Genomic DNA, 13,624 nt, shown 5'->3' with positions numbered 1-13,624 from the left:
TCAGGTATCCTTCAATCTGCCTAAATTGGGTGTGAGATTTGAGCATCAAGGACAAGGTCTTTCAGTGGAGAATCATATTAAAGGTATCCAAATGAAAAGTGTCAAATCAAGGTCTGTTGAAGATGGTGGGGAGTGTACACGCCTCGACATTCAACTAGATTTCAGTGAAATTCATGTATGATATATTGTGTTAAGGTTCATGATTAATTGGTATTAATATTAGTTGGTATGTACTAATCATTTGTTTCTTGGTCACTTCAGCTTTTGAGAGATAGTGGTACATCTATATTGGAAATACTGCGGGTTAATATTGGTTCTTCTGTGTATATTCCCCTACAGGTAATTTTGACAGAATGGTATAGCTCTTACATAGTTTAATGGTTGTTTTCCTTGTCAAACCAAGATGCCTATAACCTTTTCCCCTGGTTTTATATCACTCAATCCCATATGCTTGTCTAGTATTCTACATGCAAGAGAAGAAATCATATGATGCATGCGGATTATCCTAACTTAGCTAATTGGTGAGATACTGAGAACATTTTTAAAAAAATATATATTTCATTTGTGTGTATTTTCTTATAATATAATATATGATGGATAGTTAATGTTTATTCTCTGTTGATTTTCTTGTCTATAAAAGAGTGTATTGTGTTGTGAATATCAGTCAGTTTTTGTCCTTTGTTTATCCCCTCGGTGCCTTTCAAATATAAAGCCTCTTTAGTAGGCCCTATTCTCTTCACCTTATAAAAAATAATATTAAGTTAAAATAACTTCAATTAAAATAATTTCAGTTCAATAAAAATCAATAATTTTAAAGAATAACTATAATAGAGAATCAAAAATAATAATTTCAGTTAAATTAATTTTAAGTAAAAATCAATAACTTTAAAGAAAAAACATAATAGAAAATCAGGAAAAATAATTTAAGTTTAGTAAAAATTATTTCACTTAGTTAAATTTATTTTTGGTTCAGTAAAAGTAATTTCATTTCTGCAAAAATAAGGTGAAATGAACAGGGTCTTAGTACTAAATAAACAATTAATTTGCACCTGAAACCTTTTACGTTTGACTATAGGATTTTGATGAGAAAGCACTTATGGTTACATGAGTATGTTAGATGCTAGTGTCCTTTTGGATTTCAGTGCTTTTGAATATGGAGAATTATATGATGTTTTTATCACTGCTATGTTTATCCTCCTGTTTTGCCTCATAAGTTATAAGCATATGGTATGATTGGAAAGATGGAAGAGATTATGGGTCTCATGTTTGAGAGGAGGCTCAGAATATGTGAATGTTTTTTTTGAAGTGGATGGAATAATTTTGTTCTGCATTTAGGAGGCAAGTATGGTTATAGGTTAAAAATTGATTGATCGAGGAGAGAAAATTAAACTTCTTAAGAGAAGGGGGTCAAATATGTGCATACCTTTATTTTTTTCTTCTTTTAGGAGGTAAGAATGGTAGTTGGCCACAATCTCCATCCAAGATAAGGCAATAGGTTAGTTTATCAAGGAGAAGGGATTTTGGATTGTTAAGATGATTTGCAGTGTATGTGTGGCTGTGTAGGTGCTTCAAATAGGATAAGGTTATTATGAGAACAAAGAACTATTCCAGGCCCTTGGATTATCTTAATCGAACAACCCACATGTTTCCCGTGTCATTAATGACATTTTTGTAATTTTGTAACTTTATAAACTGGTTTCCAGTTTTATATTTATAAGTAAATGGAAAATCTATTAAAAATAAATGAAAATAGTCAAAAAGTAAATGAAATTGTTTCAAAATCAATTGTCAGTTTTTAAAGTTGCAAAATTACGAAAATGCCATTAATAACACAGGTTACACCTTGTCCGTCTGATTAGGATGATCCAGGGCCCCAGATTGGTTCCTTGTTCTCAATTTAGCCTTAGGTTCTCACATGATCTCAATATTGAAGTGAAGTAGAGCACCTCAAACTTATCTAGATGTTAAATATCATGTAATATACCTGGGGGTTTATGGCCATTTGCATATCTAAAGGGAATTATCCTGGATGGAGATTTGAATGTGCATTGGCCAGTCCTTAGTGAGAATAGTGGGTGTAATATCTCAAAATATTTGTTTTTAAAGCTCCTATTCTTGATTCCCAAACAGTGAATCACATGTGGATAATTTCTACGGGTGATGTTTTTTCTAAGCTTTTAAAAGCTGATGTGGAAAAGATATATCTTGTTCAGGAAGGCAACACCTGATTTTGCTTGGTATTCAATCATGTATAAATGGAGTTCAAAAAGGAGCCTTTACTGGAGGAATATATCTGAGCAAAATATGATTCTTTGCACATTGGGAAAAGATGGTACTAAGACTGGTTAAAACATGCTGGTCTCTTTCTGAAAATCATTGTCTTGACAAAAAGTTGTTGTAACAAAGAATTGTACGCGATATCTGAAGCTAGAGAACTTTATAACAGTTGAGCACTACTTGAGTCCACTAGGGAACAAAGCAAAAAAATATTCTTTACAACTTTGAACCCTTTAGGTCCCAGATAATTATGCCTAGCGTATCTTGTAGAGTCTAATAGTCTATTACTCATTACCAGGCTAAATATTTATTTCTTTGAATTTACTTTAAAAAATATTCTTACTTACTAATCAAACATAAAAGATCAAAGAGTGATAATTATAACCGTCTTCTGTGTGTTCTTTTTAGATAGCTTTATTGTGACGATTTCAGGTCATTTTTTTAAAAAATTTATTGTGCTGCCTTTATGTTATGGGAAGCTTAATATAATGCCTTATGCCTCATATTGTTGTGCTCTTGTCTTAAACAATATCTTTGGATTTTCAGTCAGCTTCATCTGTCAGGGCTGAGATTGATGTAAAGTTAGGGGGTACTCAGTGCAACATGATCTTGAGTCGATTGGAACCATGGATCCGCCTGCACTTTGCCAAGAAGAAAAAGATGGTGCTTAAAGAAGAAGGTGTGTCAGTTGATAAACCAAAGTCCAACGAATCCAAGGCTATTATGTGGACTTGTACAGTTTCAGCTCCCGAGATGACCGTCGTCCTTTATAATATGAGTGGTTTACCTCTGTACCATGTAAGTAGCAGCTGATATGCGTCTTCTCTGTTTACATAAGGATGTTGTCTGTTCTATGTAAAAAGTAATTGTTCTGTCTCTTCTTATTCAATCAATTGCTTTTAGTTATCTGATGGAAGGGGAGACTAGATGTTGGATCTTTTGTTAAGTTATGCATGTCCTCTGTTGCAATGTCCAAAGATTGTTTATCCTTTCTTTAGATGTTCTTAGATTTCCGAGGAAAAAAAATTAGCCTGTATGAACATAACCTTATGCAAGTATTTTTAACCCAGGTCTTTCATCCAAAACTTCTACTGTGTTTTTCTTCCTCCCAGTGTATTGTTTGGACTGGTCAGAGGTTAACAATTTACTTGTTTCCCCCCCTCCCCCCCCCCCCCACCCACCCCCACCCCCTACCCTTTTTCTTTTGGGTAAGAAGCTATTTTCCAGCAAGTGTGATGGTTCATCTGTACTGCTAGGTCATAGTAGTGTTGATTTTACAGAAACCACCATTTCCACTTGCATTGAGTATTTTTCTTTATTTATTTAATTTGTTAATTTGTCAAGCTTCTGTCCCTAAAATATTGAATTGGTTAAACTAACTTATATCTATATTTTGGTTGTGATAGGGTTGCTCGCAATCTTCACATGTGTTTGCGAATAATATTTCTAGCAAGGGTACAGCAATACATGCGGAATTTGGCGAATTAAATTTGCATTTGGCTGATGAGTATCAAGAATGCTTGAAGGAGTGTCTATTTGGTGTTGAAACTAATTCAGGATGTTTACTGCATGTTGCAAAAGTTAGTCTAGACTGGGGCAAAAAGGATGTCGATAAGCTTCCAGAAGGCAGTCCTAAGACTATATCAGCTCTTACTGTTGATGTGACTGGTATGGGTATTTACTTCACCATGAGACGGGTGGAATCACTTATAGTAACTGCTCTGTCCTTGTCAGCTCTTTTCAAAAAATTATCAGGTGCTGGAAAGAAAAATCAAGTTCGGGGAAAACATTCATCAAAATCATCGGGAAAAGGGACCCGACTTTTGATGCTTACTCTGGAACGGTGTTCTGTAAATTTTTGTGCTAATGTTGGCTTGGAAAACACAATTATTGAAGATCCAAAGCGTGCAAATTATGGATCACAAGGAGGTCGGTTTGTGGTAACTGTTTCAGATGATGGTACCAAAAGAACTGCAAATATTTTTTCCACAGTTTCAGACAAATGCAAGAAGTTAAAGTACTCTGTATCACTTGAGATCTTACATCTGAGTGTGTGTTTGAACAAGGACAAACAGTCTGCTCAGATGGAACTTGAAAGAGCTAGGTCAATCTACCAGGAGCATCCAGATGATCGTATTCTCGGGTCAAAAGTATTATTGCTTGATATGCAAAATGCAAAATTTGTACGTCGTACTGGGGGTCTTAAAGAGATAGCTGTTTGTTCTCTTTTCAGTGCTACTGACATTGCAGTTCGATGGGAGCCAGATGTGCATATATCACTTTTTGAGCTTATGTTACACTTGAAATTACTAGTACATAACCAAAAACTTAAAGAAGCCGCTGACGATGACTCAGAAGGCCCCCCTAATATGACCCAACCTGAACAAGGGAAGGAAGTTCTTACAGAATCTGGGAATGAAGACAAACAACATAAGAAAAAGGAATCTGTCTTTGCTGTTGATGTTGAAATGCTCAGTATATCAGCTGAGGCCGGAGATGGTGTTGAAGCAATGGTTAAAGTTCAGTCAATATTTTCTGAGAATGCTCGCATTGGAGTGCTCCTTGAGGGGCTAATGCTCAGTTTTAATGATTGTAGAATCTTCAGAAGTAGTCGGATGCAGATTTCTCGCATTCCAAAGACTTCAAATGGCCCTGATGCAACCCTAATCACCACTTGGGACTGGGTGATTCAAGGCCTTGATGTACACATTTGTTTGCCATATAGGTTGGAGTTACGTGCCATTGATGATTCTGTTGAGGATCAGTTGCGGGCGTTGAAGCTTATAATGGCTGCAAAAAAGAAACTCATTTTTCCGTTTAAGAAAGAGAGTTCTAAACCCAAAAAATCCGGTTCTTCAAAATTTGGAAGTGTCAAATTTTGCATCCACAAGTTGACAGCTGATATTGAAGAGGAGCCAATGCAGGGCTGGCTTGATGAGCATTACCAGCTCCTGAAGAATGAGGCCCGCGAATTAGCCGTTCGATTAAATTTTTTAGAAGACCTTGTCTCTGGTGGTGAGCATTGCACTTCTGCTGCTGATACTAGTGATTCCGCTTCAGTTAAAAAGTTAAACTACAATGGAGCTGATTTAGATTTGCAAGATCCTTGTGCTATACACAAGTTAGAGGAAGAAATTTATAAGCAGTCATTCCAATCATATTACAAGGCATGTCAAAAACTTGTGGCCTCTGAGGGATCTGGAGCCTGTAGGGAAGGCTTTCAAGCAGGTTTTAAGCCCAGCAGGTCTAGAACTTCTCTTCTTTCCATTACTGCTACAGACTTGGATCTTTCCTTGGTAAAAATTGAAGGCGGTGAAGCCGGAATGATAGAAGTTGTCAAGAAACTTGATCCTGTTGCGAAAGAGAAGGATATACCATTTTCCAGACTATATGGAAGCAATTTGTTCTTACGGACTGGCACTCTTGTTGTTCAGATTAGAAATTATACGTTTCCTATCTTTGCAGCAACTTCTGGTAAATGTGAAGGTTGCTTGGTACTAGCACAGCAGGTAACAATTCTAACAATATAAAAATTGCCTTCTGACAAGATCTATTCTCTTAGCCTATTACTTTTTGCTTATTATTCAAGAATATTTTGTCAGCCAGCTGTTCAGGTTTAGGGGGTGGGAAGAAGGGAGAATACTTGCATACTGTAATGTTTAAAATCAATACAGGCAATGAAAAGAATAGCGTATGGATGTTCTCTAGCATGTAAGGGGGAAAATTGGTCATCAAGTTGCATGTGAGTCGATGACCTCATTTTTTGACAAGAATCATTAATAGACTTTCTTTCTCTGTCTAGAGGATTAATAACTTAACACATGAACCTCTAAAGTGAAATGAGAAGGAGAGAAAAGGTCCCCTTTCTTCTTCAGGTCTTGAGCCAATTTTAATGTTGTCCGTCTGCAGACTAACAAGATGTAGAAAGACAGCTACAGCTCAACTAACTATATTTAAGCCCAAAAGCTTTTTGTCATGTGTCAATCTCTGAAAGAGCTGTAGCTTGCTTTATCATAGGCCTTTATGGAGTCTAGCTTAAAAGTGCTACACCTCTCACAGTCTCACTTGCTGCAAGACATTATTAATTCCATATTTAGCAATGTGCAAAGTATCGGGTTTATTTTAAAAGCCTTCTCTTGTTGGAACTAATCATCATATCTTTAGTCTGATGAATAACGGATGTGTTTGGGAATTTGATGGCTGGAATGATGGATGGGTGGCTGTTTGGATATGCATATACCTTTTCTTTCTTCACCTTAATTTTGTACTGTAAGGATAAGTAACTCTTTTTTATTTGTAATATTATTGGTATTGGTAGGTGTCTGTCTGCTTTGAAGTGATGACAATATGGAGTTCTGTATTTGTAATTTTATTGGAATCTATCCTTTGATATTTTTTTTTAATTTTTTTTTGAGTATTTGATCTCAGATCAGTTGGGAGAATATCTCATCCCTTTCCTTCTTGCCTGATTTTTTTTTTTTTTTTTTTTTAATGGAGAATGTTTATCAGAAGTTTTTCTGTGGCTAGTCCCTGTAATTTTCTTAGGTGCTTTAGGCTTCATTTATTTTGTTTATGTTTTGGTGTACAATGTACTATACAGAAGAAAATTCTAGTGGGGCTATGCAAGTTGTTTCTCCATTGCCTGTTAAATCTGCCTTTCTGTGTTTTATTGCAGGCAACTCCTTTCCAGCCCCAGATGCGCCAAGATGTGTATGTTGGGAAATGGAGAAAAGTTGACTTACTTCGTTCTGCAAGTGGAACGACTCCGCCAATGAAAACATATTTAGATCTTCCCCTTCACTTTCAGAATGGGGAAGTTTCATTTGGAGTAGGTCATGAGCCTGTCTTTACTGATATAAGCTATGCCTTCACAGTGGCCCTGCGCAGGGCTAATTTGAGCATCAGGAATCCTAATCCTCCCCCTGCACCCGTTAAAAAAGAAAAAAGCTTGCCTTGGTGGGATGAAGTGAGAAACTATATGCATGGACATGTGTCTCTATTTTTTTCTGAATCCCGTTGGATTGCCCTTGCAACTACTGACCCTTATGAAAAGTATGACAAGCTCCAAATTCAGACAGGTTACATGGAGATCCATCAGTCAGATGGACGTATTTATACTTCTGCTAAGGACTTTAAGATTTTGACCAGCAGCCTGGAGAATTTGGCAAAAAGTCGTGGCTTAAAACTTCCTGCTGGTGTAGCCATGCCTGTTATTGAAACCCCAACTTTTACTTTGGAAGTTACCATGGATTGGGAGTGTGATTCTGGAACTCCCCTTAATCATTATCTTTTTGCACTCCCCAATGAAGGAAAACTCCGTGAGAGAGTTTTTGATCCATTTAGATCCACCTCTCTTTCTCTGCGGTGGAATTTCTCTTTAAGACCGCATCCTTCTGAGAAATCATCACAATCAGCTGGCATTGACCATGGTCTGACCCCAGGTGGTTCTGCCAGTGCCTCAGTCCATGACACGGAAGGTGGTTATCCAATCTTAAAACTTGGTGCTCATGATCTGGCATGGATTGTTAAGTTCTGGAATATGAATTACCTTCCTCCATATAAACTGCGTACCTTTTCTAGGTGGCCTCGTTTTGGTGTGCCAAGAGTTCCAAGGTCAGGAAATCTATCACTAGATAGGGTGATGACTGAGTTTATGCTCCGAGTAGATGCTACGCCCACTTGTATAAAGCACATGCCATTAGATAGTGATGATCCTGCCAAGGGACTCACTTTTAAGATGTCAAAGTTAAAATTTGAAATGTGTAATAGTCGAGGGAAACAAAAGTATACTTTTGAGAGTAAGCGTGAGCCTCTTGACCTTGTTTATCAAGGGCTGGACTTGCATGTGCCCAAGGTATATTTGGATCGAGAAGATTGTACTAGTGTTTCCAAAGTAGTTCAGATGACCAGGAAAAACTCACAGTCTTCTTCAATGGATAAAGGAGTCAGTGAAAAAAGCAACAACACAGGTGTTGGTATGGAAAGGCCTCGTGATGATGGTTTTCTGTTATCATCTGATTACTTTACAATTAGAAAACAATCTCCAAAGGCAGATCCTGTGAGGTTGCTGGCTTGGCAAGAAGCTGGAAGGAAAAATCTTGAGATGACATATGTAAGGTCAGAGTTTGAAAATGGCAGTGACAGTGATGAGCATGCACGATCTGATCCCAGCGATGATGATGGTTATAATGTGGTAATAGCTGACAATTGTCAGCGGGTCTTTGTCTATGGCCTTAAGCTTCTTTGGAATATTGAGAATCGAGATGCTGTTTGGTCTTGGGTTGGTGGATTATCTAAAGCATTTGCTCCTCCCAAATCTTCTCCATCTCGGCAATATGCTCAGAGAAAACTTCTTGAAGAGAAGCAAAGGATTGCTGAGATGGAAAAGAAACAAGATGACACCGTGAAGCCCTCTGCTGGCGGTGGTGGAAACCATTCCTTGTTAAAGCAGGAAAATTCAGCATCAGTTTCTTCACCATCTCATTCTGCCAAAACAGAAAGTATTTCTGCTATTTCAATCGGTTGGTAGCTGTACTTACAATTCTTAGTTTGCTATCCATTGATCTTTAATGTTATTGGATGTAACTGTCTCCATCTCAATTTACTTTTATTTTTACCCCTATCCTCATGGGTAGAGAATGTAACAAGCTGTATACCTTTCCAAGTTTCCAGTGACTATGTGATATTTGGTTCATAACAAGGGCTCTTTTTCTTTTCTCACCAGCAAACAGTGTAAATATAACTGACTCAGAAGAGGAGGGGACTCGCCATTTTATGGTCAATGTTATTGAGCCACAATTCAATCTTCATTCAGAAGAAGCCAATGTAAGTTCTTAAATATTTTCAAACAATGGCCCTTTGCATTTAAGGCCTTTGTGAGCCAGATTTTCCTGTTTATTTCTTCCTTCGGTTGTGTTACGTTTTGCTGCTAATTTTAAAGAATGTACCTCTGGTTGTGCAACCTGTTTTTTTTTTTCACAGGGACTGTACTTGTCTGATTTTTGCTGATTGCTTCCCCCCCGCCTCCCCCCCCCCCCCTCTCCGGATTATTGAATTTTGAAGTGGTAGTTTTATTTTATATTTTAGTTGGCGGTGGGGGCGGGGGAGTTGAAGTAATCTCATTACCCATATGTAACTATATACAGCACATATGCCCTTTCAGATGGTTGACTTATTTCAAGTTGGAATGTGCATAGGCCTCAGGTTTTGAGGGTTTTCAGATAGCCACAAGCCACCTTCTAGTAAAAATTCTTCTCAAGCTAGCAGCCTGACAACACAAAAATAAGTGGCCAACTAGAACCTTCTAGAACTAAAGACAGTACAAGCCAAATCACCTGCTATACCAAAACAGGCTGAATACCTAAATTTGGCATTATTGTTCAAAAGGACTGCTGAATCTGCTCTTCGGCATCTTAACAATCTAAGTGGATGTTGTTTCAGCACTAGATTGCCGTTGTTTCTATGACTTGTTATATTGGGCCACACTGCCACATACTATACTGTTGAAATATATAGAGGCTTCTTTAAAGTTTTTAAATAACTTTCTATTGTTGCAAAGCTCATTGGAGTAAAACATGAGGTGGGAGATAGGTTGATCTGCTCATAAATTTTATTTCCCTGAGCAGATTAAAACGTGGGTACTGACCCCCCATCCCTTGACTATTTGGCAGAGTAAAATGACAGGAGTGGTAGAATTGTATTTGCATATTAGAAATCATGTTCTTAAGATCAATCAAAATAGCATACAGATAGTTCTGTCATTAGGAGTAGATTCTGCTCTTGAACCATCATATTATTGTATGTAATTACCTCTTCAACTCCATAATGAGGCTCAAACGCAAGTAGCATTAGATCAATTGACTTTAATAGAAAATCCTTGCACATTGCCCCTTCCCTTGTTTGACTCGAAGGTTGTGAGTTGGTGTTGATGACAGTCATGCCCAAAACTACTGAAACAAGAACACCTTACATGATGCCCAAGAGAAATTGGGGTTAGTAAATTGGAGCTAACCCAAGATCCTTGGCAGGGGGTTTTTTTTTTTCTTTTCCTTTATTTTTCCTATTGAGAGCTTTAAGGAAGATTCCTCTTTTTTAAACTGTTCTTTATAAATTTTTAAAGCCTGTAGAATTGAATTTATTACTAAATGTATGTCTTATGTGTCATATTCATTCTATAGGAGTGTTAGATGAATTATACTTCTCAAGCTTTGGAAGGTATATACAAAATTTTTTCTTGTGCCCATCATGTTCTGAATTAATGAAGTCTAAGATGTGTACATCATGTGAAACTTCATATTGCCTGGCTGTTACGATTTCGTGTTTATAAGAATGTGAATAATATTTTTAAGTGATCGCTTGAATTCAACTCTTAGATTTTTGAACACACCGTAGCTTGTGTATAAAGGATAAGATATGGAAGAACTGTTTACATTGGTTTGGGCATTTGAGATATCGACCATAAGATGCACTGTTAAAGAAAGTGGAGAGTTGTGATTTAGGTAGAATCCTAGGGAGGTCAAAGGTGACTTGGATGGAGGAAGTTAAGAATGATCTGAAGAAACTGGGTTTACAAGAGCATTCCATACTTGATAGAAGTAAATGGAGGAATAAGATCTTTGTTGATGACTCCATCCTTTATAATTCTTTGACATAGATGTTGCCCGTAGCCGCATCTTTATTTGGTTATCCTGCCCTGTGGGTGATTTGTGGTTGTGAAGGAAAAAAACAGGTTGCAATAGATTGCATCTATAGAATCATAATAACAGCATAACCTACAAATTATGCGGTGCTAGTTCTATTGTTTACATATTCTTTTTTGGAGTAAGAAAGAAAAATGGAAGTAGGATTGTTAATGTCTTTTGATATTTTTCCTTATGTTTTGACAGGGTAGATTTCTGCTTGCTGCTGTAAGTGGTCGTGTCTTAGCACGTTCATTCCATTCAGTCCTTCAAGTTGGATATGAGTTAATTGAACAAGCACTTGGTTCAGGAAGCGTACAAATCCCTGAATCTGCACCTGAAATGACTTGGAAACGTATGGAGTTATCTGCAATGTTGGAGCATGTACAAGCTCATGTTGCCCCAACAGATGTTGATCCAGGGGCAGGGCTGCAGTGGCTTCCAAAAATCCGCAGAAGCTCTCCTAAAGTGAAACGTACTGGTGCTTTATTGGAAAGAGTATTTATGCCATGTGACATGTATTTCCGTTATACTAGGCACAAAGGTGGGACTCCTGAATTGAAGGTACAGACTTTATGTGGATGATAAGTATAATTATGTATTCCAAAATATTGAAGTCTTACAATGTGATTTCAGCTGCCATTTTCTGGAATTGATTGCTTTACATTCTTTCCAATATGTTACTGCAGGTGAAACCCCTGAAAGAGCTGATTTTCAATTCACATAACATTAAGGCAACAATGACTTCTCGGCAGTTTCAAGTCATGTTAGACGTGCTAACCAATCTTCTCTTCGCAAGACCTCCCAAGTATGAAACTTCTTCCTACTTGTCGCTTGGAAGTTAATATTCAGATCAATAATGGTCTAATGGGCATTATTCTCTTACTTCTCTAAATACTACGCAGTACAAAGTTTCTCTTTTTGTAAAATGTGAAAAAATTATCTTGTGCTTTATATGGTTGGTGGCTTGGTGCTTGTCCATGCTCATGCCACTTTGTTGGTCAACATTGGGACCTTGCGGCCAATATTCTTATTTTATGATGCTATTAAGAGCATATCATAGAGTTACTCCATTATAAGGCGTCTTCTAGCAGCTAAGGAAGAGTACAAAGGGAGGTTTATAGCTAACAATTTTTATTAGCCTTACCCTACAATACCTAAGAGGTTGTTTCAAGTAGGTCCTTGATTCAAAAGGCATCTGGTCCATTACTTTGCAACAAGGAGGAAGCAAGTGATAGTTAAGTGAGATGTGTAAGTTAAAGGCAAAAATTCTGTGGTTGAGAGGGAATGAAAAGAATTGTAGTTTTTTTCTTTTTGCTGCGGAAATGTTGTGTAAAGGAAGAGCAGAAGAGCTTGTTGGAAGTCCTAGGTTTGTCAAAATTATGTTGATCTTGTTTTTATATGGAAGTATATAAAATTAAATTGTCCCCAATGGTTAACTAGGGAATATAGTGTTATAGTGCTTAGATGTGGCCATAGTCCACTTGTATGTATTTTGGAACATGGACAACTACTTGGGCGGATAAGATTATATTTTGCTTTGGGGTATAAAGGAATGAATAAAAGAATTAATAAGGCTTATTGCCTTAGTTGTTGTTTGTTAGGCATATTTTGTCATTCCCTCTTCTTTTCCCCAAAGTCCTCTACACCAATTTCCCACCTCCTAAGTAATCGCTTACCCTTTCTCTTATCTACTGTTGACCACCACCATGACCCACTGTTGACCACCACATCCACTCACATCAACCCGAACCAATCACCCAACATTTGATCCCTCCACCCTCAATTTCATGCCTGTTGGCCACCACAAAACCCACCCAACCACCATCTATAACTAACATATACCTATGAAAACCCTATCCATACATCAGATTATTAACCAAAAACCTACCCACCGCCCACAAAAACCACACCACCCGTAAAAAGCTACCCACCACCTTTTAAAACCTTCCCCATTCAAATGAAAAGCATCCCCAAGGACCCCAACCCAACCAATCTATGAAAAAAAGAAGAGAAATGGCTTGCCGCTGCTGCTGAAGATGATGGGATGATATAATCTTTTGATGCTGTTGGTAAGTCCCAAGAGTATGGGACATTTATGGTTTTAGCTTTTTCCATGTTGTAGTTGGTGGTGGCGATGGCTCTAGAAGGAAGGGATGATGGATTGGTGGCAGTAATTTTCTTTTCTTTTCCTTTGTTATATTCATACAAATAATATCAAACATTTGGGACTTTTTCTTTTCCTTTCCCCTTTTGCCTTTCCTCTTGAAAATCAAGTGTCCCCTTAATACTCCCTTTGCTCCATTAATATTGCAACATTTAAACTATAATACCAATCATAGACTCCACTTTGACCATTTATTATGATATGTAAGGAAAAACATAGTCATATGGGATCTTGTTAGATTCGTCTTGATATATACTTTTAAATTATCAAAATTTTATTTTTGGTTTATAGATAACAAGGGAAAATTATCAAAAATTTCATAATTTTGATTTATAGATAATTAAGGATATTAAGGATTATAGTTGTGCATTGAGAGTGTAAAACTCTAAATGTTGCTAATTTTCTGAAGACCAAGACCATATTATACATGTCTAATGTCTTTCTTCTCCTTTCTCGTCTGGAAATTAAAGTACGTTAGAATATTTGAAGGAAATGGAAATGA

At 37.2% G+C, this 13,624-nt stretch overlaps 1 protein-coding gene across 2 annotated transcripts in view; it reads left to right on the top strand.

The window, feature by feature from the left end:
* The window catches only part of LOC110709810 (protein SABRE-like), a 31,659-nt gene that overhangs the window by 9,194 nt on the left and 8,841 nt on the right, over positions 1–13,624 (top strand). For both annotated transcript variants that reach the window (XM_021888064.1, XM_021888065.1), the window contains exons 6-13: positions 5–175; positions 262–339; positions 2,824–3,075; positions 3,684–5,786; positions 6,953–8,798; positions 9,002–9,102; positions 11,163–11,519; positions 11,645–11,763. In XM_021888064.1, coding sequence (XP_021743756.1) covers positions 5–175; positions 262–339; positions 2,824–3,075; positions 3,684–5,786; positions 6,953–8,798; positions 9,002–9,102; positions 11,163–11,519; positions 11,645–11,763 — 5,027 coding nt within the window. The remainder of the gene's footprint in view (positions 1–4; positions 176–261; positions 340–2,823; positions 3,076–3,683; positions 5,787–6,952; positions 8,799–9,001; positions 9,103–11,162; positions 11,520–11,644; positions 11,764–13,624) is intronic.

This window comes from Chenopodium quinoa, unplaced genomic scaffold (genome assembly GCF_001683475.1).
Source record: "Chenopodium quinoa cultivar QQ74 unplaced genomic scaffold, ASM168347v1, whole genome shotgun sequence".
Taxonomy (NCBI): Eukaryota; Viridiplantae; Streptophyta; class Magnoliopsida; order Caryophyllales; family Amaranthaceae; genus Chenopodium; species Chenopodium quinoa.
The sequence above is the reverse complement of the archived record's forward strand: the minus strand, read 5'-3'. Positions and strand labels throughout refer to the sequence as shown.